The sequence below is a fragment of the Mus pahari genome, chromosome 1, assembly GCF_900095145.1.
Source record: "Mus pahari chromosome 1, PAHARI_EIJ_v1.1, whole genome shotgun sequence".
Classification (NCBI taxonomy): Eukaryota; Metazoa; Chordata; class Mammalia; order Rodentia; family Muridae; genus Mus; species Mus pahari.
The window spans coordinates 92269249-92292160 of NC_034590.1; the positions used below are offsets into that span (position 1 = coordinate 92269249).

General features: G+C 43.6%; 1 protein-coding gene across 1 annotated transcript in view; it reads left to right on the forward strand.

Moving 5' to 3' along the window:
* Positions 1 to 3774: 3774 nt before the first annotated feature.
* Cacng3 (calcium voltage-gated channel auxiliary subunit gamma 3) overlaps positions 3775 to 22912 on the forward strand; it is a 98709-nt gene continuing 79571 nt past the window's right edge. Inside the window, exon 1 of the mRNA XM_021208105.2 lies at positions 3775 to 4473. Coding sequence (XP_021063764.1) covers positions 4263 to 4473 — 211 coding nt within the window. The 5' untranslated portion in view covers positions 3775 to 4262. The remainder of the gene's footprint in view (positions 4474 to 22912) is intronic.

The window sequence follows — 22912 nt, forward strand, 5'->3', positions numbered from 1 at the left end:
GTTCTTCAAAACATCCCCCATATTTCTATGCTACACTCCCCATCTTCTCAAGCGAGCTCTAGTGAGTTTCTGGCGCTTGCAGATAAAACGTGCTCACAGATATAGCTTCTCCTTCTCCTTGGAGAATGAGACTTACGTCATTGACCCAAGTGCAGAGCTGGCTGGCTTATACATGGTGGGCACTCAAAAAAAATATGCAATTGAATTAGCTGTTAACAATACTTTCATAAGTGGAATCCTAACAGATGAAAAAAGGCACAAATAAATATACTATGGCTGTTAATGGCAAGCTAAGAGTTCAGGGGAAGAAAAAAGTCTCGATGAGAGAAAGACGCACAGGTTTAAAGCTGCCGGAATGCCTTCTGAGTCTCCTGCCAGATGAGCAGGGTCAGAAAGGATCATTGGCAAACAGGGAGGAAGCCTCTGGCTCCATTTCCTTAAGAGGATGCTTTGAATTGCGATGAAAGAGCCCTCTAGTGGTGAGAATGTGCGATGCTCTCTTGACCCAGCAGCAGATTCCACACACCCATGTGCACACCTACAGGTGTTACTGAATGAAAGACTGAGGTCCTCCGCTAGTAAACCAGGAGAACTTATTAGGATCTAAGTGATGGGCTCCCTGCCTGTGGCTCTCACTTCAGTCAGGTGCTCTGACATGTTCCAGATGCCCTCACATTCAAATTAGCTTTGGCTTTGGACAAAGGTTACCAAGAATGATCTGTGTCACCAAGCTACATCACAAAGCTCTACTCTTGGGCCTTGCAGCCATTTCTCTTCTGCTTTCTGAGTATGATTGTCTTCCTTATCCATCTGAGCACTTGGCTGTTCTTCTCAATAGTCTAACTGGGTACTTGGTTCTATCAGCTAGACACCCAGTACGTGCGGCTTTCTGTTACAAATCTGAGGATGTGGATCTGGGGCTACCGTTGCTTTGCTGTGCGTCTGGTGAATGGTGTCATGGAGCGCACTATCCCTAGGGCCAAAGCCCTCCCACCATCACTGCCTTGCTACAGAGCGCACTTTTCCCACCTCTGCTGGGAATAAGAGATCAAAGAATGTCTGTTTGATTGTTATTAGTTATTTCATATTATTTAAACTAACTTCTGAGAGTGAGAAGAAAAATATCCACCTATTTTATAAAACCTCTCAAAAAAGACCAACTTCACCTTCATGTAATTATGTGGCCTTTTAAATTGATAGTTATCAATCAAGCTATGTGGGAAAGCTACACCTGTAATCCCAGCATTCTAGGCACAGTACTTTTTTTTTCATATACAGAAAATCGGTTTCTCAGTTTTTATTATTAACATTCTTCTTTTTGTTGTTGGGTTTTTTTTATTTTGTTTTGTTTGTTTTTTTCAAGACAGGGTTTCTCTGAGTAGCCCTGGCTGTCCTGGAACTCACTCTGTATACCAGGCTAGCCTCGAATTCAGAAATCCACCTGCCTCTGCCTCCCAAGTTCTGGGATTAAAGGCGTATGGCACCACGCCCGGCATATTATTGACATTCTTGATCACTATTATTTTTGTTGTTAATACAAATAACAGTGATTGCTAACTTTCTTTCTTTCTTTCTTTCTTTCTTTCTTTCTTTTTTTTTTTTTTTTTGGAAATGGTCTTAATGTAGTTTAGGCTGGTGTCAAACTTGTTAGAAAACCTAGGATGGCCTTGAACTCTTCTTCCTGCTCCTTGAAGGAAGGCTCGTGTATCTTCCCCCCCATCACCTTCCATGCGTTTCTAGTCTTGTTAGTTATGGTCTTGGCCCTAAAAATGCATTTCATTTTGTTAAATGTTAAATTGTCAGTATAAATGTGACATACATATATACAACTCAATGCATATAAACAGACAAATCCACACTGTACCTGCATATTCACACACACATATATGCATACATTCAGCTGTGTATTTATATAAAGCACGATCACATGACCCTACAAACTGCACCATGCATGTGTACACATATACTCGCATATCACTTTATGTCTGCAACAAATTCATAGGCATTCAAAAATCATGACAAAATTGACCATAGCACTCATTTAGACATAACACACAACTATATAAATGTGCCTATATGTGCACATGTATGTATATATAACACCAAGAACCAAATCTTCAAATGACATTAACATAAAAATAAAAACATCAAAGTCACAAAAAGGTTGTGAGCCAAGTCTGAGACTTCTTCAGTATATTGCCCCTACTCAGTTATCAGAATAGAAGCTCTCATACAGCCAGAAATGGCATCCTGGGGAGTGGAGATGTCTGTGATTCCCTTCCATTATATGTTTGTCCAGTTAAATAACACTCAAATATGACAGCTGGTTGTGGGCACAACTCATGGATTATAGAAACAGCTCATGCAGCCTCAATTCCAAGCACCCAAATGGGTGTTACTACCACAAGAAAATAACTGGTCAGAGCAATTCGCTGGAATGCCTGAAGTCAACTTAGTGTGTGTCCTTATCTATATGCTAGAACATATGGAACCGGGAAGCTGGTCTGTGCCAGTTCTTTTCAGCATTTGCTATTTCTGAGGGAAAGAACTCACAGGTGTGTGATGACATTTGTGCTTTGGGCGAGCAAGGAGCCCAGACCTAATTACACCTGCTTCCTGGTCTGACTTAGAAGACGTTAACAAATGAACAGCACCAGGGCCTTTGGAAAGAAGCTGACGTTTCCAATGTTCTCTCATCCTGAATTCGCCACCCCCTCAAGTGTAGAAGTGTGAAAATATTTAAGAAGTGTATTCAGAGACCAAACCTTTACATCCCTTCATCCAAGGTCCCTGATATGTGAACAACAGTTTAGGCACATTTAGTCCCTCCAGCCCTTTAGAGGTATATGTTCACATATACATATGGATGGTTCTGGGTCTGATGTAAGCACACTGTCTCCTGTGTAAATCTGAGCTCCGGAGACAGGAGGGTAGACATGTTGGTTTGTTTTCTGAAGAATGAAATTGAGACAAATACACACAGACAACATTTTGCCCACCCAAGTGAGCCACCAGTCAGTCTCCCATCCCTTTAAAAAGATTAGATCTTTCCCGGCTTCTGTCTCCCTAGTGGACTCCTGCAGCAAAGAGCAAAGTTGCCTGGCTCATTGGGCTCAGGGATGAGGAGGAGGGTTGATTAGAGAATGCTGCGTAGGGTGGGCTCTGAGATAACGCGCGCGCCAGAGTGCGCTATGGGCCCTTGTCCTTAACCCTTCCCTCTGAGGAGCTGGATCCGCCGTGCTGCAGTGCCCTGGAGCCCTGATGCTGACTGCCCTGGGCTCCCGAAACTTTGCTTGGTTGTGGGCTTGAGTACGCAGAGCTGAGCTGGTTGGCTGGCTCTAAGAACGCACTAGGAGAGTGTTAGGGAAGGGACCCTTCAGCACCGGGGTTCCTAGCCTAGGAGCTCTAAGAGGAACGGTGCAGCGGCAAGGGAGCTGTCCCTTCAGCACCACGGACCTTCAACGACCCGGCCTTGAGAAGTGGGAGGCTGGGCAACAGGAGGGGAGCTGTCCGTTCAGTACCACGGACCTCAGCTCTCCGACGCAACTGGCCGGCCCCCGCCCCAGGACTCTCCCTTTTCTCCAGTTTGCGCGGGGGTGTGGAGAGCAGGCGGAGAGCTTTCCTGGGAGGCTGGGGAAGCAGTGAACACTCTTCTCAGCGACTCGCCTCCCAGCAGAGCTATTTTTTGCCATCCGCCCTCACCCCCAGCACACGCGCTCGCACACACGCACGCACGCGCGCACACACACACAAACACACGCTCACACACACATATACACACACGCACACATACATATACACACGTACACACACTCACACACACGCGCACACACGCTCACACGCTCACACACCAGACCTCTCTGGGTTTCTTTTGCCTTGAGTCTCCCGGGGCTGTGAGAAACCAGGCGCATCTCAAACCAAGCTGGCAGCTCCAAGCTCCGAAGCCATGCCCTGCACAAACGCTAGTCCTCACCAAGCTCCTGAGGAATGAGAGCAACCCAGGAATCCTCTGACCGCGGCAGTGATGTGGACCAACCCCCTGGAGCCCGCACCCTCCCGAGGGCCATAAAGGACTCGGGGAACTGGAGAGAGCTCAAGACAGGAAATCCCAGCTTTCCCAAAGTCCCCGTGGATGCTGACAAAAGGAGATCTGGATATTTGGAAGAGGCCGTCCTAGGTTACCCAGCTGCAGAGTGATTCTCCAGTCTGTCACTGAATCTACCCCCTCCAACCCCCAGCCGTTCAGAGTACCATGAAGAATTATGAGGATGTGTGACAGAGGTATCCAGATGTTGATCACTACTGTAGGAGCCTTCGCAGCTTTTAGTTTAATGACCATTGCAGTGGGCACGGACTACTGGCTATATTCCAGAGGTGTGTGCAGGACTAAATCTACAAGTGACAATGAAACCAGCAGGAAGAATGAAGAAGTAATGACCCACTCCGGGTTGTGGAGGACCTGCTGCTTGGAAGGTACATGCAAATTCCTCTCACTGGCTCTGAATGATCTGCTTCTAATGTCCTGACATGTGTTGGGGGGAAAATAGAGGTAATGGAGGGGAAGAAAAATAGTTTAAATTGTTGTTGGAAATGTGTGAATGTCCAGACTATGCTTCCACTGAGGCTGGTGCTGTGTGGATGGAAGGGTTGGGTCTTGTTGATTGTTTTCGGTCTAAGCTAAATGTGATGTGATTTTGTAACACTCTCAAACACCTTCTGCAGTTGAGAAAGCCTCTAATCCCGAATCTCTAAGCATATTGTGCACTGCTTGGATCTCTGTCTATAGAAGGAGACTTTGGATTTGTTTAATTCCATTTTGGTGAATGGGGGTTATTAAGGAATGGAAGGAGAGAAGACAGGAAGGTGCTGGGGGGCTGATCTAACCTGGGGCACTCTGATCTGGTTTTTTATCTTAATCAATAAAAGCTTACCAGCCTCTTCTGAGTTTGGTCCAACTAGACATTGTCATGAACTCCCTTTGTTAACTTGTACTAGGGAACAATATGTAAACCCTAATTCCCACACCCTCACATCTAAAAAAAAAATGTCTTTATGAATAAGTGTTTCATTATTTAGGCTCAAAATAAAACTGAAGTCTTGGTGTTTGCTATCCACCTGACTTCATTCATAAATCACTCCCATCACCAGCAAATGTATTTCCTTGACATTTAGACAAGACTGACTCTGAGAATTGCATCTCATTGCTTCTAATTTTAAAAATTAGAGGATTTGTTCTAAATTATAATGAGGTGGGCAGGCCATTTTTAGAATGTGGAGCTCTTAGGTAGCCTATGTCACTACTAAACTTGCTTCACCACTTGAAGAGTGACTGTCAGTTTCAGTGGGCAATACCTGGGTATCATGCGGAGTGAAAAAATAACGAAGAAAAACAAAGCTTTGTGAACATGCTACCTAAGGGAGCCACTAGATTAAAGGGCCACTAAGAAGGGATTTTATTTGTCTGCTTTGTTGATTTTTGCTGTTTCTCTGGCTTCCAGGAAGTCAGTGAAGTTTATCACAGTGATAGTCAGGAAAATACAGGTTTCCTCCCCTTCCCTCAGTCTCCCTTGGTTCCTCCCCCTGCATTCCCTGTGGCATTTCTCAGGGTTTCTTGGGAACTCGAATTTATGTAAATGACTTGGGAAATAATGCTATGACATCACTTGCTAGTGTAATATTGCATCATTCTCTGGCCTCCTTCCCACGTCCTGATGCTCTGAACTCTCCTGCCTATAGCGCCACTACAGTTGATTCTGTTTCCAACACAGATTTGCAACTGGTGGGAAACCCAGGAGGGAAAGGGCTACTTCATGTGAAGTCAGAAAACACCAAGTACTGCTGCAAATGGTCTCTATACTCTTAGCTAAGATATTTGTCCCTTTTAACTCTCAGTTAACCCAAGAAATGACCGATTCGGAATCAATAGTCTTGAGTTAGGACTACTGAAGCTTACACTGCAGCCAGTATACTGACAGAAATTCTTAAATGTGGTTATTTCTGACCATTTGCAGTTGGCTAGCATGAGGTCATTCACCTTGGAGAAATTCCACCATTCCCTTTGCTGTGTTGGCAATTATGAATCGAATCAGTTTTGCAATGCTGTGATTGGTATATCTGATGATGCCTACATAAGTGGCATAAAAAAAAAAAAAAAAAAAAAAAAAAAACAGGTTCTTCCCCAGCTAAAACCATACAGAAGTACATCAGGTTCGGTCATTTATAGTCATTCTGCTCCTTGGAAATATTCTGGAAATGTAAAATTAAACATGGATACTGACATTCTTCGCCCTGCCTCATTTATTTAAATGTCTGTCAGGATAAAATCAGGGCCTACATTTCCTGAACCTTTCCTCAAACCCTCATAAAGAGCACTTCCTCCTCCCTTCAACATGCTGCTCTGTGCCTACGGTTCATGCATGGGACCAAAGCCCCAACTGAGTGTTCCATGGCTTTAGTTGGGTAACTGAGAAAGGAAATTGGGGAAGAATTAGAGGGATTGAAGATGTGTTCTTGGGCTAGTCAGTTCTTTTGAGAAAACTTGTTGGAGCCTTCCTATAGTTTTTCTCAGCTAAATCTTACATTCTAAAGCATTCCATTCGGAAAGATACATAAACCATTATGAACCTGAAAAGTTTTTACCATCTAGATGGGCCTGGCTAAAATTTGAAGCCAAGATTCTTCTTAATGGGTTGAACACATCAGGTGCTCAAGAAATTTGCAGGAACCTCTGTTTTCTGCATGGTAAGACACATGCAGCAGACACCATATATTCTAGGATCTCCATCCTCTGTGAGGATGAAGATAGATAGCCTTTCTATTCACTAGTTCCTGTCTGTCTCAGAACAGCAACATTCTCATCTTCTGGTTCTTTAAACATCAAAGAATCTATGTAAGGAATATTTTAAATCATTTTTTTCTTACACAACATTTAGAAGAGTTCTTTTTTCATGCTTTAAGAGCCATGAGACAATGTGAATATTTTGCCCCAAATAAGGAAATACTCAGGAGGGACATGACAGCTGTATGCAAACTTATGAAAGGCTGTCATTTGGAAGAGAGATTTGAAATGTTCTTTGTGGCCTCAAGGGGATCAGTGTTTTACCTAAATATAAATAACTAACCAGTGTGGGGTAAGAGGCTTGAAACAATAATGAGTCCCCTAACGGCAGAAGTATTCAAATCCAGTGTGTGTGTGTGTGTGTGTGTGTGTGTGTGTGTGTATCAATTGTCCCCAGACTTGGCTAGTCACTGGAACCTCATGAATAGGTTTTTAAAATAGATTATCAGACTTCACAGCTACACCCCAGGCCTCCAGAGGTCTGTGGTGCATCCCTGGAATCTAAATTTTCTAAAAGTCCTTCAAGAAATCATGATGTTAGAGCCAACGTGTTTGTAATGAATGTTTACAGTGACCCTGGGGATGACTGTACATGCTCATGAGGACGACGACACTCACAAGAGATGCTCTCTTGTGTCTTGTCACCCTATGACCCCGCAGAGTGCCACGTATACTCAGCCCTTGCTATGTTGTAGTACTGGTTTCAATTTTTTTTTTCAAACAATTGGGTTTTTCATCTTCAGAGGAGCTCAGAGTTGCAGACTGTCATTACCCTCACCTTATAGATTGGGAAACTGAGACTGGGAGACGTTCCATCATTTGCCCAAGGTCAAACATCTCAACTTTGCAGGTCGTATGTAGTCTAAGACTTGCAGTTTCTCAGATCATTGCTAGAGAGCCTGAGTTCAGGCTCTAACAGCCGATTTGCTGCCGGTACAAGCACTGACTTGTGAGAATGCCCAGACACATGGTTTTTTCCATTCAGAAGTCGCAGATCTGAAAACATTCAGTTTATCGATGGAAGAGATGCAGGAGCCACCAGACAAGAACAAACTCAGAGCAGCAAAAGATGCACTTTGAATGAGAAACCAATCAACCTATGCGGAGACACCCACAGCGAGAAACCCAAGCGATTGCCTGACTCATTATCTGGAAAGCAGGCAAGGCATTCACAAAGTCCCAACCTGCTGCATGTTTTCAAAGGCAGTGTGTGAATTTGAATGAGAATGTGTTCAGTAGACTTCTCTCTCATTTAAAAAAAATTAAATAAAATAAAGCCCTAGATCCGAACAAAGCAATGCATGTAGATGGTGGAGAAGCCACTAGCCTAGCAACAAAGAACCCTGGGTGCTAATCACATTTTTGTCCCTAAGAGTAAACTGTTCAGGCTGCTTTTCTCCCTTGGACCTCAGCTTAATCAGCTCTAAGATAAGAACTTCAGATGAGGCTAAGAAACTGTAAGTTCATGTGACCTAGCCAGGTCATGCATGAGCTTACATGCATGAAAGCATGTAAGTATGCATGAAAGTATGAAGAAAGCATTTCATACTCTTTTACCTCAGTTGTATGGTAGACAACAACAGTACATGCAGGGAGACATGTGATGCCCAGACTTTATTCTCAATGTTTGTGGCAGTAGATTGTACTGGGGACTGTACCAAGCTGGAGAGACCATCTAAAGAACAACTGTCATTTGGCTTGAATTGAGTTTGACTCTGGGGAAATGTGTATCAATCCAAAGTTCTTACCTTAGGACTGAGCAAACTGAGGTCCAAGGCAGGAAAGCAGCATGAGCAATAGGTTAGGCAATAGAAGAGGCAAGCATGGGGCAGGGGGATGGCTCAATAGATTAAATGCTTGTTACCCAAATGTATGGACCAGGATTTAGATCCCTCCACCATGTAAATGCTAAGTCATTGTGCCAGACTACTTGTAATCCTGGCAAACAAGATTTTTCTGAGCAATCTAGATACTTAGACAAGCTGATTTAGGAAATTTGAGGTTCAGGTGAGAGGTCCTGACTCAGCATGTAGGATAGAGAGCAACCAAAGAAGACAACCAACTACTGACTCTTGTCTCTGTGTGTGCACATTCATACTTGTGCACACATGAATGCACACACAGCTACACAAACATATGTAGCCATAGGTGCATACATATATATATATATATATATATATATATATATATATATATACCATATGACTAAACATAGAACGAATAAAGATCAAGGAAAAAATCAAGCATTAAAATCATTTGAATTTTAAAATACAAGCAAATAGTTCACCCTTTAAAAACAGACTTGCCCAAACTACTTGATTGTAGCTTAATTTTGTCCATAGGTTGCCAGTTTTGAACCCTAAAAATTACCTAACTGGTCTTTGAAAGCAAATTTCTATTTTCATATTCAGTTCATGAATTACTCTGTATAACTCATTCAAAAGGCTTTGGATATTAAGAAAAGAAAGCTTACTCAGGATTATAACTTAGGGAACTTCAAATCGAAGAAAGGAAGTTCAATAAACTGCTGTTTCTACTGCAGATGGGTCTGAATGACACCAAACATCTGGCTGAAAACCGAAAAAAAATTAGCCAGCCATTAGAAGTTCCCCCATATTTCCAAATCTGCAGATGGTTGATTTTTTCAGCCAGATGGGCTTCCAGCTTTATTTATGTGTTCAGAATCTTTCAGGGAAGCTGCAAAGATGCAGTTGAGGAAGAAGACAAAGGAGGGGGATTATTGACTATGTCTTTTGTGCCAAGCCCTGTGCTAGACGCCTTCAGATACATCAATGCACACTTTTCTTATCTTATATCCGCTGGCAGAATGCAACCTCTGTAGGTACCAGGGTCTTACAATATCTGTGTCCTTAGAGCTTAGAGACAGCCAGTTCTTTTTCATTCTTCTTCATTCATGTCATCTTATCTAAGCCATGGCACAGAACAAACTAGAGCTCTTCCTGATTTTCTACTCCTGACCTTTCTGGTTCTTTCCATTCTTCCTCCTCACCCATAAACTCAAGAGTCAAAAGCAAGATGAAAGTGGGCCAGAGTCATGAGGCAGGATGCAAGCAAGTGACCTCAGCTGTGCCTGTGGGTTGAGTTAGGATTGGGTAGGTCGTAGAGGTCAGAACAGAAACCTAAGCTCCCCACCACTTCTGAAGCCACCCCACCCATTCTTGAGACCTCCCAGGACTTCCTCAAATCCATGAAGGAAAGAGTAAAGCCTGTTGGACATTTTGGTTACCACAGTACAGAAATAACTGATCTAGCAGGTAGAAAACTTAATGCTCAGATGCCCAGTCATCTCCAAAGTTAGTAAATGGTATCCAGATAGAGAATAGGATGCACCTGACCCCTACATTCCCATTATACACCTTGGGTCATGACCCTGATTAAACCATGGAAACTGTCCATGTGATCAACAACATCTCAATCCCAGATATGCCATCCTTGAACAAAGCTCTCAGGCATCTTCTTCCTACCTCAGACAGTATTCTGCCTCCTCGTTCTGTGGTTCCATCACAGATAGTAAATTCCTGGGAAATGCCTCTGTTGATTTCATCCCTTGAAATTGTATGCTCTGGCGTACAAGAAAGACTGCTCACCCACATTTCAAGACTGGCCAATTATTTGGTACTGTGTGTTGAGAAATGCACTCGGATCCAGTAACTGTATGTTCATTTAGGTTAAAAATTGGGGAAGGGAACCTAAATGTTTATTCAGGAGCAGTGCAAATGATCCCTGGTCAGTAGAAAAAGATAACCTCAAATATAGCAGCTTAGGTTCTCCAGCAAGTTGGTCAGTTTTTTCATTTAACTTTTCAATCTTATTTCAGAATTTTGTTACTGGAAACAAATTACTTCCTCTGTTAAACCAGTCTTATGATTCCACTGGTTGAGTTGAATTCTTACTGTTGAGTTGAGTAAAACTTGACATCAGCCAACTATGTACGTTAGGAGAAATGTGCTTTTAATAGTTTGAAAGTTATACTTTGCAGTATGGAAGCACTTCCAAATGAAAACAGTGTTTAAGAGAAGCTTTTTTAAAAAAGTCTCGGGACTGATTTCTTTTCCTTTGCCCTGGACACTCTAAGAGACACATTCTTCTACTATAAACAATCTCATCTTTAGTAACAGCTCCAAGAGTACGGTGCAACAGCAGAGGTCTGGGGTCTTACCTGGGTCCCATCTTTCAGTGGGTGTGGAATCTTGGGGATGGCTGAACCTCTCGTTGTCTCCTTACTGGGTGTGTCACTGTGTAAATGCTATCACCAAAATGATGCCAGACAGAAGCAACTTAAGGGAGAAAAGGCTTATTTTGGAACACAGTTTCAGAGCATTCAATCTGTCAGTCATTGCTTGGCCCAGGCATTTGGGAAGGACATTGGGGCAGTGAAAACAAATGGCAGAGAACAATTGTGCACATTACAGCAGACAGGAAATAACGTGGCAGGAACCAGGAACTAGTGAGCGCCTTCAAAGGCAGATTTCTGAGTTCGAGACCACCCTGGTCTACAAAGTGAGTGCCAGGACAGCCAGGGCTATACAGAGAAACCCTGTCTTGAAAAAAAACCAAAAAAAAAAAAAAATTTAAAAAGGCCTCGTCTAGTGAGCTAGTTCTGCAAGCCAAAGGTCTAAACACACCATGGACTCTCCAAATGGTGCATCCTGCTGCAGAGCAAACATTCAGAGTATGTTCAGAGGCATTTCAGATTCGAAGTGTGGTACCTGCCTGTCAAAAGCAGCAAGCCCTTTTCAATCTCTTCCTTTGCAGTTTCTGTGGTTCTGTCAATAACATGTTGGCCATTAGCTCCTGATTCATTCATGTCACAGAGAATTAATTTGCTTTAAGATGGTAAGTTAGCTTTCTTATGGCAGTCTTCCTTCCTTCCAGTGAGTGTGGTCCTTCAGTGAGTTACTTTGGGCTCCAAGAAGACTCATTCACAACATGCAAGGGCATGTAGGGAAAAGAGAGGCTAGTATTTCACCTCTGGTTTGGGCACATTTTAGGCAGTGTGGCTACACATTTGTACATGTGTTGACCTCAGCAAGGAGGTTGAGGGGAAAAAAACTGTGTTGAAAAAGTACATGATAATGGGGCAACCTGTTTAGGATAATGAGGTTCTGTAAGTTGAAGGAAGCTTGAGCATCTTACTGGAGAAAGACGCTCATTGGCTGAAAAGCCCTTGACCCATCTGCAGAATGCTTTGAAGTCACATTACCTGAGTTCTCCTAGACTTAAGGTCCAGCAAGGACTGTACGTCAGCCCCCAATCCAATCATGCTTCTTCATGCAGACCTGAATCTATATACTAGGAGAAGAGGCTTTAAAAATAGTTACAGGGATGCTGGAGAGATGGCTCAGTGGTTAAGAGCACTAACTGCTCTTCCAGAGGTCCTGAGTTCAATTCCCAGCAACCATAGGGTGGCTCACAACCATCTGCGATGGGGTCCAATGCCCTCTTCTGGTGTGTCTGAAGAAAGCAACGGTGTACTCACATATTTAAAATAAACAAATCTTTTTTTTTTTTAAAGTAGAAGAATCTTAAAAAAAAAAAAAAAAAAGAATAGTTACAGGGTACTGGGTTGGCAATTGAAGTCTCAGCTGCATGGGGCTCAGCCGGTGGTAGGAGCCAAGGTGAGAGGAGCAAGCACAGTCCAGTTAGTCATTTCAAACCAAGGAAGCACGTTACAGGGAAGGGTCTCTAAGGTTCTCCAATAGATGCCTGTGTCTTCGTAAGAAAGCCAACATATAGGGTCTTACCACTCAGGCATTAGCTGGACAAGCACTGACAACAATGAGCTAAGTAGGAGAAGTGTTGGTCTCTTCTCTCTTAGTGCTCTAGACATGGTTCCTTGAAGGACACGAGATTGCTGCCATTGGGAAACAAGGCTCTACCACCTCCTCAAAGGGGGAGCTACTAGAAGTTTAAACGTCTATTCAGATGAAGGAGATTTCAAGGGGTGACCAGCATTTACCCTCAAACCATGCACATGACTCAGCTGTATCTAGAAGCACTCCACTCTTAAACAGCTCTGCAAGACAGATTTCCCTGTGGTCCTATATCCTGGGTCACACAAAGTGGCCTACCTCCAAGGAACACCTGCTCCTTCTTCCCGGTATTGGTAATTGAGTGGGGTGCTGTTGGCAAGCCTGGGGGATACACATGCTTCCAGGGAAGGAGCAGCAGCCTGAACTATGTCAATCCTTGAAGGCGGTCACAGGAAAGCAGAACAACCAGCAGCTGACACTGAGCAATCACCTTCCATATGCCACGTTACTATTATTGTGTCGGGCTGTGTGCTCATTTTCCCAGCCATCCCCTGAATGTTTGTTTATTTATCTGTTTAGCAGCAGACATACAGTATTTCAGCAGTGTTCTACTCAAGCATTTAACAAGTATCACTTGGTTCTCATTGACTTCTTCAGAAACCAGATATTACTGTTATGTACGTTTTCTAGACTTCCATACAGAGATGGGATTCAAGTCTTCCCATCTGCTGACTTCATTAATTATGCGCCAGGCACTTGGATACGCAGTGTAAACAAGATCAGCTGATTATTCCTAAAAGCCAGGCTACCTATAGCCTTTCTGTGCCCCCAGCAAGACAACGGAGGCTCAACAGAGCCTCAGCCCCAGGATCTGGTAGGGATACAAGGCACAGACCCACCCAAACCTCTGCACTGTCTGCTCCCAGTTAAAAGCCCAGACCTGGCAGGATGGATTTCACCCCACTTGCTTTGTCAGGGAAAGCCTAATGCCAGTCACTAGCACACAACCATCCAAATATCATGAGCAGTCTTAATGCTGGGGGTGGGGATGTGGCCCGGTCAGCAAAGTGCCTGAGGTTCAAGCATGAGGACCTGGGTTTGGATCCACAGCACCATGTAAAAAAAATGCCATAAGTGGTGGTACAAACCAGTAATACCAGTGTTGGAGGGTAGGCACGAGAAAGTCCTGTAACTCACTGGTCAGCTAGTCTTGCTGAGTTAGTGAGACCCAGGTCCCATGAGAGACCCTGCTTCCAAAAAAAATGGAGAAAGAGTGGTAAAGAAGGATACCTTGACATCAACCTCTGGCTACCACACCCACACCTCTGTGTGTGAGTGTGCACACATGTGAGCATATACACATGTGCACATATAAACATAACATTAAGAGACACCAATTTTGATTGTAAATCTAGAAGGCAATGCCAAGAAAAAGAAAAGTTAAAAACCAACAGCACTGGGCTATGAAAAAAATCCCTCCATAGAGCCAATGCCATTTCCCTTTAAAAGGAAGCACAGAGCTTTTGGAAGTAAGGAGCACATTGCTTCTCGGCCTTTTGGCTAAGATCAAGTGAAGAAGCACAAGGAAGCTGACCAGATGCAGGGCACAAGCTATGAGACCACCTCCCACTGCTTCCATACTGGACCTTGAGGCTTGCTAAATTGGGGATACTGTTAGATTTATGACTGTCCCCTTTACTGAGGATTAAACTTTGGGCACATCACTGATTTGACTCCTTTGAGCTTTAAATGCAGTGTCAGGCAGAAATCAGCTTTTGGCCAGCTTCTCACGAAGCGCTTACAGGGGTTCAGCCATCTTAGAAGAACACCAGACAGGAGACCAATATACCACCAAGCTCTATTCTTACTGATTCTGGGCAAGAGTGAGCCAAAAACAGACAGCTTGGATAAGACAAAGGGTAGGCACGTCCTCACAGCATCATTTTAGCATTTAATTTGAACTTCAGAAGAAACATCATCCAAGCACTCTGGCTACCCATTTCTAGGAACCACCAGCTTAGCTCCCAGAGCCCAGCATGTAGTATACACTCACAAAAAAATGCAGTAAGTTCATTGAAGGCTGGAGTGTAATTTGATTAGCTTAAGCTTCCAGTGTGCCTGTGCTAATCCCCAACAGTGGCTGAACAGTTTTATTAGACTGACTAACTGGCCAGCAAGTTCCAGGATCCTCCTGTCTATTCCACTCCCCACGATCAGTGTTAGGGTTCCAGGCACACACCACTGTGTTCCAATTTCATGTGGCCGCTGGGAGTCTGAACGCAGGTCCTCTTGCTTGCGCAGAAATCACTTTGCCCGTTTTGCTGTCTCCTCAGCCCTAGATGTTTGATTCTGAAGTGCCTATGAACTGTCCTCTTAATCGTACCTGTAGAGCCCCAGCTATTAGGTCTCACAATCCAGGAGCCCTCAGTCTGAGAGGCATGGCTCTCCTGACTCTGTGATCTCTTATCTCTTTACCCTCATCTGCTGTCCTCTGTGTGGTCCTGAGATATAACACAACTCTCCAACTGTCTCCTCCTCAAGCTCTCTCAATACTCTGGGTACAAACTTGGGGAAGGAAAAAGGAAAGTAAATCCATGCTGTGTGGACATATTGCATACACACCCAGCAGACACTGTTTCTGTCCCCCATGCCTGAGTCTCTCCTTGTAGTTGTTACCTGCACATGTAGGGGCTGGCACTGCATTTTGTAGCATATGCTGTTGTGCATTTCTGTCCTAGAAATACAATGATACATACTTATTAAATTAAAGTAATATTCCACAAATCACGGTAGCTGTGGCAGGACAGCTACCACTCATCCATTACAAAAACTCTCCCATCCCTCATGGAAGTTAGTTCAGAGGAGTTGCCACAGATGCACACTTAAAACAAGTCCTCCCAACTCCTTGAAAAGTGCAGGACATAGAACCAAATAGCTGCTTATTAGCAGGCAATGCTTTAACATTTGTATTATAAAGTAATTCTTTCTTTCCAAAGTGTTACTTTTTAACAAAGAGGAATCTGTTTGTTGTCAAAATGCTCTAAGCCTTTAGCAAAAAAGAAAAAAAAAAAAAAAGCCTATATCAAGAGGTAATGTTGTTAGCCAGAGTTAAAGGTGTGCCTGTGGGACTGTGATGGCCCCCTTCTGCTCTCCCTCCCTCCCTCCTTCCCTCCCTCCCTCCCCCCCTTCTCTCTCATAAGTTATAGCTTCAGTCCTGAGCAGAGGGAGATGGCAGACCTAGAATAATAAAGTCTGAAACTACGGAAATCAGCTCCGATGCCCCTGTCAGGAGCACCATAGATGAATTTCCAGTTATAGTCCTGGGGATCTGCTGTAAGGACACCTCTTTGGCTTAAGAAAGAAAGAATCCAGTCCTAACCTAGGGAAGGTATGCCAGGGGAGGGTGCTGTGGGCTTGTGTGTGTGAAGTTATGTATACTATGGTCACGGTGGTCTTCACTGACAAGGTGACATGGAGTTCAAAGTGGAAAGGCAGTGAGGAACCAAGCCATTGGCTCTGTGAGGAATGGTGTCCCAGGTGGAAGCAACAGCAGCTGCAAAGGCTGAGGGGGATCTGTGCCTGTTCTCAAGAAGTCCAGTGAGGCTGGGGGGGGGGGTCAAGAAGGAGAGAAGCAGATTAACCTGGGGTGTTGGAGTACAGCTCACACAGGGCCTGGATTCAGAGCCTGGGAAGAAGTGGAATGTGCTTATACCATCACTGTCCTCCTTCCTGCTCTTCCCATTCACTCCTCTTTCCTCTCATCTTCTCTCCCCTCCTCCCTATTCCTCTTTAGCCCTCCTCCCACTTCTCCCTCTTCCTTTCACTTCCTTTTCCTCTCTCCTCCTCTCCGCTCCCTCTTTCCCTTTCTTTTTCTCTCTATCTCCTTCTTCCTCCCCTTTCAATCCACTTCTTCCTCTTTCCTGATCATCTTCCTCCCTCTCTCTCCTACTCCAGGTCCTGGGAATTGAACCCAGGTTCTCGTACACACTCTGGGTCTTCTCAGCGGCATCATTTGCTGCACATTGCCCCAGGGTCTCTAGATTTTTGTTAGACAAGAACACTAAGTCTAGTCTTCAAAATGGTTGCCCATCCTGCGCACCCCCTCCCTGCCCCAACTCTTCTCTGTGGCAGGCACAACAGAATAACATCTCAGAACTGTTTTCCTTCTTCCCTTTCTCTGAACACAAGCCTATGATCCCTTATTTTCAGCATTTTATTTCTTATTTGGGGGAAAATCATACAAGTGACATCAATGAGAAACATTGAGTACTCAGTGAACCTCTCAAAGTGCTTAGAACCATTCTTCCTGCTGAGTAACTTCTGCCTAACCCACAGATTCTCTCCATTGGGCCCCCAGTCCTATCCAGCTCCAACTGGCTTCTCCTCCCATGTGGGTCCCCTGCTCAGCCTAGAAATCCAACAAGAGATGCAAGCTAAGTGGTTTCCAGCAGAGGGACCCTCAGCCTGGGTTCCTCACTCTGCAAGCGCTTCTCACGCTGCCGCAGTGTGCTCGACACTATGCCATGTCCAGAGGATGCATGTGGCAGAGCATAAGGAAGGTCAGGTTCTTGTCTTTGCTCACAGCTGTGTCGAGAAGATGCTGCTGAAGAGGCAAGCAGTGGGTGGAGCTCCTGCTGCTAATAGGAGGAGTTCCTGGATTAGTCAATGTCGGGTTGTCATGGAAATGCTCTTAGGGCTGTGAGTTTTTAAAGTGACTGGCCTCACTAGGTGCTCAAACCACATATGCCAAGTACACAGAAAGAACTGTATAGAGTGCACAGAGGACTGACCTGTCCAGTGCTGGCTGGAGATACAAATGATCAGAGCTCCTGGGTTCTTACAGCTAAGCAGAGGGCAGTGAGAACAGGAAAGCAGTGCCTTCCCCGTGAAGGCATGCCAAGGGTGCCTGTGTGTGTGTGTCTGTGTGTCTGTGTGTCTGTGTGTGTGTGTGTGTGTGTGTGCTCATTCATGCATACCTGTGTGTATGTATGCATGTGCATGTGTGTATATGTATGTATGCCTATGTACATGTGTGTGTGCATGCCTGTATGTGTTTGTGTGTGTACGTATGTATGTATGTGTCTATGTATTTGTGTGTATTTGTGTGTATATGTGTGTATGTGTGTGTATGTATGTGTGTATGTGTATGTGTGTGTATGTGCACTTCATTGTTTGCAACAGAGTCAGACTCTATCTCTAGCTGGCCTTGACCTTACTTTACAGTCCAGGCTGGCTCCAAACTTGAGATTTTCCTGCCTTAGTTTCCTAAGTTTTGGGACTGCAGTTGTACATGGCCATATCCAGTTTCTCTTTTTCATGGTTAAACTTTTTCAAAATCCTAGATAGTGGTTTTTCTTATATTCTTTTGAGTAGAATTTCCCCTGGTGCATGCCTTTGATCTTGTTTTGCAGTGCTGAGAATCAAACTCAAGGTGTTCTCTACCACCAAACTATTTCTATAGCCTTTATATTTTCCTTAAAACACTTTGAAGGATGTAAACTTAACACAAAAACAGATCCCAGTATAAAACAAAACCAGCCAACAAGCTCTTCCCTGTTCCTTTGCTCAAACGATTGCCATTCATCCTTTGTTAAATGGCTAATAGATAGCATTCCTCTGATTTGCTGCTTTACTGAGCCGTTTGTCAACACTTAACAGAGAGAATATTTTTCTCTTCAAGTTCATGTTATTCTCAATTTACTCAAAAGCCTTCCAAGATTGATCTTATGTGATGGTTTGAATAAGAATATCCACCATAGGCTCATATATTTGAATGCTTGGTCTCCAACTGTTAGACTGTTTGGGAATGATTAGTAGGTGTGGCCTTGTTGGAGGAGGCGTGTCACTGGGAGTGGGCTTTAAGACTTCCAAAGCTCACACCATTTCTGGTTCACTTTCTCTGCCTTGTGCTTGTGGATCAAACTGTGAGGTCTCAGCAACTGCTCTAGCACGTAGTTGCCATGCTCCTAGCCATGATGGCCACAGACTCTAAACCTCTGAAACTATAAGCCCCAATAAATTCTTTTTTCCTTTAAGTTGCCTTGGTCATAGTGTCTTACCACAGCAATAGAAAAGTAACTAAGACATCTTTCAACTTATTAATCTCCATCAAAATTTAAAATCCAATATAAAGAAAGGTTTGTAATGACAATCCTTTGTCATTACAATTTGACAATTTCTCTGAGACTCAATTCTCAGAGCCACAGAAATGGCTTTTTTAAAAAGCCATTTCTGATTTGATACTCCCTGTGTTTATTCCCATATCTCTAAATCATATGTTCATCTCTCTATTTCTTGATTTATAATCTATTGACTTCCTGCCACGATAGGTAAGGATTTATCCAGCTCATTCCAGTCTCTGTATTGATTAGCTCTCTAATTTTTAAAAACAACACAAATCTTCATTTCTTTCCCATCCACATTGGGCAGAATGTCTTAGCTTCCCACTTTACAGAATGAAAATGTCCAGGTTCCTCATCTCCACCTACCACGTCTGTCAATTGTATTGTTACTTTTTCATCATTAAGATTCACTATAACTTGACCTTGTGTAGATCTTGTGTAGGTTGCCACAGCTGCTATGCACTGTAACAGGGCAGTGGCCATGTCATGACCAGAAGACATTGTCTGGCAACACCCTTCCCATCCTTCATTCACTCTGTTCCCTCTTTTGCAATGATCCCTGAACTCTGAGTGAGTGTAGTCTAGTCACTTAGTCTCCGCATTGTAACCTGTCATGAGTCTCTTTAATCAGGTGGGAGATGGGAGAATGGATAAACACATACAAGATCAAGACATGTTGAAAACATGTATGAAACTGTCAAAGAAAAAGTTAAAATATCACAAAGAAAAAGAGTCAGAAAAGAAAAAGGGTCACTCATAGGCAGGGTACATGCCTGGCATGCACACAGCCCCCTAGGCTCCAGATTCAGCTCTGCAAATAAAACATCCCAACGTGCACCCCATGAGTGAGTGGGTCTGTAGAGACACCAACATCTTCTGTATTACAGCAATAGTCAGAGTTTGAAAAACAACTCAAGTGGCCATGGCTATGACTATAGACGGTGTCCAGCATAGAGCCAAATTGCTTTCTAAGACTATCTTCTTCTCTTTGTGGTTTCAAAAACACAGTCTCTGAGTCACTCAGAGACATTCAAATGGCATCTCGCAACACTCATCTCATTTCTCAAAATCACTCTGTGCATACATTTACACCTGCCTTTGGACTTTCTGGTACAATGTCTGTATTTTCTGATTGATTCAAAGCTTTCTTCGAATTTTAAAACAGGTCAACTTCAATACTCGGGCCTGAGAAAAACCACTACATACCCTTTGTCCTGCTTCTTCAACATCACCCAGAACCTAAGAATTCAACCTTACATAGGGTGTGGTGGTACATACCTGTAATCCCAACAGCAGAGGCAGGATGACAGCAGAAAGTTGAAGGCCAGCCTGGGCTGTATAGTGAGTTCTGGGCCAGCCAAGGCTACATAGGAAGATTTTTTTTCTCAAATGAACTTGAAAAAGAAAATCAAAGGAAACAACAAGAGAATTCAATCAATTACAGTTTGGATCTGCAGTGGCCCCCACAGGTTCATTTGGATCCGAACTGCCTGACATAGACTCAGGCCTGAGATACTTGGTTCCCAGGTGGCAGTGCTGTTTGTAGAAATTTCGGGAGGTGTGGCCTAACTGAAGGAAGTAGGTTCCTGGGGTGGATCTTCGAGGGCACACTGTCCCTAACAACTTCCTGTTACTTCCTGACCTATTATGATAGGAACTGTACTACCACACTACACTGTCTGATAGGCTAGGCTGAACCCTCTGAGAGGGTTATATGAGCCCAAATATAGCTTTGTCTTTAAGTTGTTTCTGTCACAAGTAACTAATACAGACTTGTGCTACATGACTTGGGGTCAAATCCAAGTTCAACCAATATGGCCAAGTGACTCTGAACATATTACTTAACTTCTGAATCCCAGTAAACACCGCTATATGATAAGGGTTGTCAGTGTGGCTGATTACAGCATTGTGTGACTAATTAATATCTTATAGCACTTAGAAAAGTGCCTAAGCCCAAAGTAAGCAAGTGTTGGTTGTTTCCATTTGCATAGCACAGACTAGACACAATCTACTCATTGGCACTGTTCAGCCAGCAGGAGAGAATCTTCTAGACTGTGCTAACCACAGTTTTGTTTGTCACAAGACTCAATGAATACTGAAGTCAAATCAATGATTTAACTTATGAAAGTGGTCCCAGCAAATCAGACTCACAGCCTTTGGTGACAGAACTTGGATCTGATTCTTCTCATACAGATAGTCCAGAGTCTATGAACTCCATGCTCTAGAACATCTTCAGATGAACTACACTGAGGATCTGGTAGCACCTAGTAGGAGCAGCAGCCAGTATATACTGAGTGATAGCTTCCATACCTCTTCTTAGTCCTGTAAGACCCTTCAGGGCATTATCACCACTTAACAGATGAGCACTTGGGTCTCAGAGAGGACCTCAGCTCACACCAGAGCCAGTGAGAGCCAAACTGAGGTCATCTAAATCTGAAGACCAGTATCTCTCATCTTAAAGCCAGAGCCAGTGTTCTCACAGCCTGAAGGTCAGGCAGGGTCAGGCCAGTCCCCAGAGATCATGTTAGCAACTTCAAAATGATTTCAAATTAATAAGAGTGATAAGAGCAGACAAGTCTTTTCCACTGTGGTGACAGCTGCACAACCACAAGGGCGTGCACACTACAGGTGCAACCCCACTGAAGTCCAAGGACCAGTCAGGACAGTTCTCCACTGTCACCATGAGTACCACCCACACATAGTGAAAGAAAATGTTAGATACACTTTAAAATACCCTAAATGAAGATGATGGTGGTAGTGATGATGGTGGTGATGATGATTTTAGAAAAGATATATTTTGTGAACTCTCAGATTATGAAGGCTATTTTGGTATCCTAAAAATATAAGAAGTACATGTCCACTGCAAACCTATGCCCACTGGGTGTCTCCAAAGAAAGCCCTGTGCTACTGAGTTTTGAGCTAAACTACCTGCTTTTCCCTCCATGAAGTGCCATATTTTGGGGGAAAAAATGACTGACTGATGGGAAAATTATGGTTATTCAGGCTTAGGTCTTTGGCAGATATTTTCTCAAAAGAGAGAGAGAGAGAGAGAGAGAGAGAGAGAGAGAGAGAGAGAGAGAGAGAGAGAGAACCAACTGTATTTGTTGCCAAGGATAAAATTCAAGGTTTCAAGTGAAAACTACAATTTTGGAAAACTTGTATTCGGCTCTGGGAGCCAATTCGATGTTCTTTTTTTATTTCCTAATATTGTGTGATGAAATGTGCCCAATTTAAAAGACCTGCATAATTCAATGAATCATTTTTCAAAAATGACCAAATATATGCTGTTAACAAAATTATGCTGGAATAGCAAGGCAGGGCAGTGAGCGCCATTAACGACATCACTTTGGAAGGCAGAGGCAGGTGGATGTCTGTGAGTTTCAGAGTAGCCTGGTCAGCTGATGCTACATAGAGAGACCCTGTCTCAAAAACAGCAACAAAATCACATCCTAGGTAAGTGTGCAGCAACAATAGAGCATCAGAATGGGATCCTCCCGGGCTAAGCCGTGAAAAGTCAATACAGTGCCATGGTCTGCAGAAGAGAAGCCTTGAAGGAGCTCCTGCTTTCTGAGCTTTGGTGTAAGATAAAAAAAAACAAATAGCCACGATTATTTCCAGAGGCCATTCAAGCAGTTTCATTTTTTCCAATCATATATTTCTATAAAGTTGGGGTTTCTTCATGTACTCTTATCCAAACATTTGGCAACAGATCAAATGCAAATGGAAACTATACTTTGAAGAAATTTGCCAGGAAGATGGCTCAGTATGTGGATGCCTGCTGCCCAACCTGATAAGTTCAAACCCCAGGACCCCAGGTAGAAGGAGAGAACCAACTCCTACAAGGTGCCCTCTGACCTCCGCATATGCACAGTGGCCTGGGTGTATACACACACAGAGACATACACGCTAAATAAACGTTTTTGAGAAGTCAAAGACTTGCCCAGCAAGTGAAAAGAAAAACCATGCTGCTCAATCCCCACTTCTGTCCTGGAAATCAGACATTTTCAAATAAACGTATTATGTTAACGCACAATTGATCTACCACCACCTTCCCGAGAGTTTTAAGATAAGCACTTACCCAGCCGGGCGTGGTGGCACATGCCTTTAATCCCAGCACTCAGGAGGCAGAGGCAGGCAGATTTCTGAGTTCGAGGCCAGCCTGGTCTACAAAGTGAGTT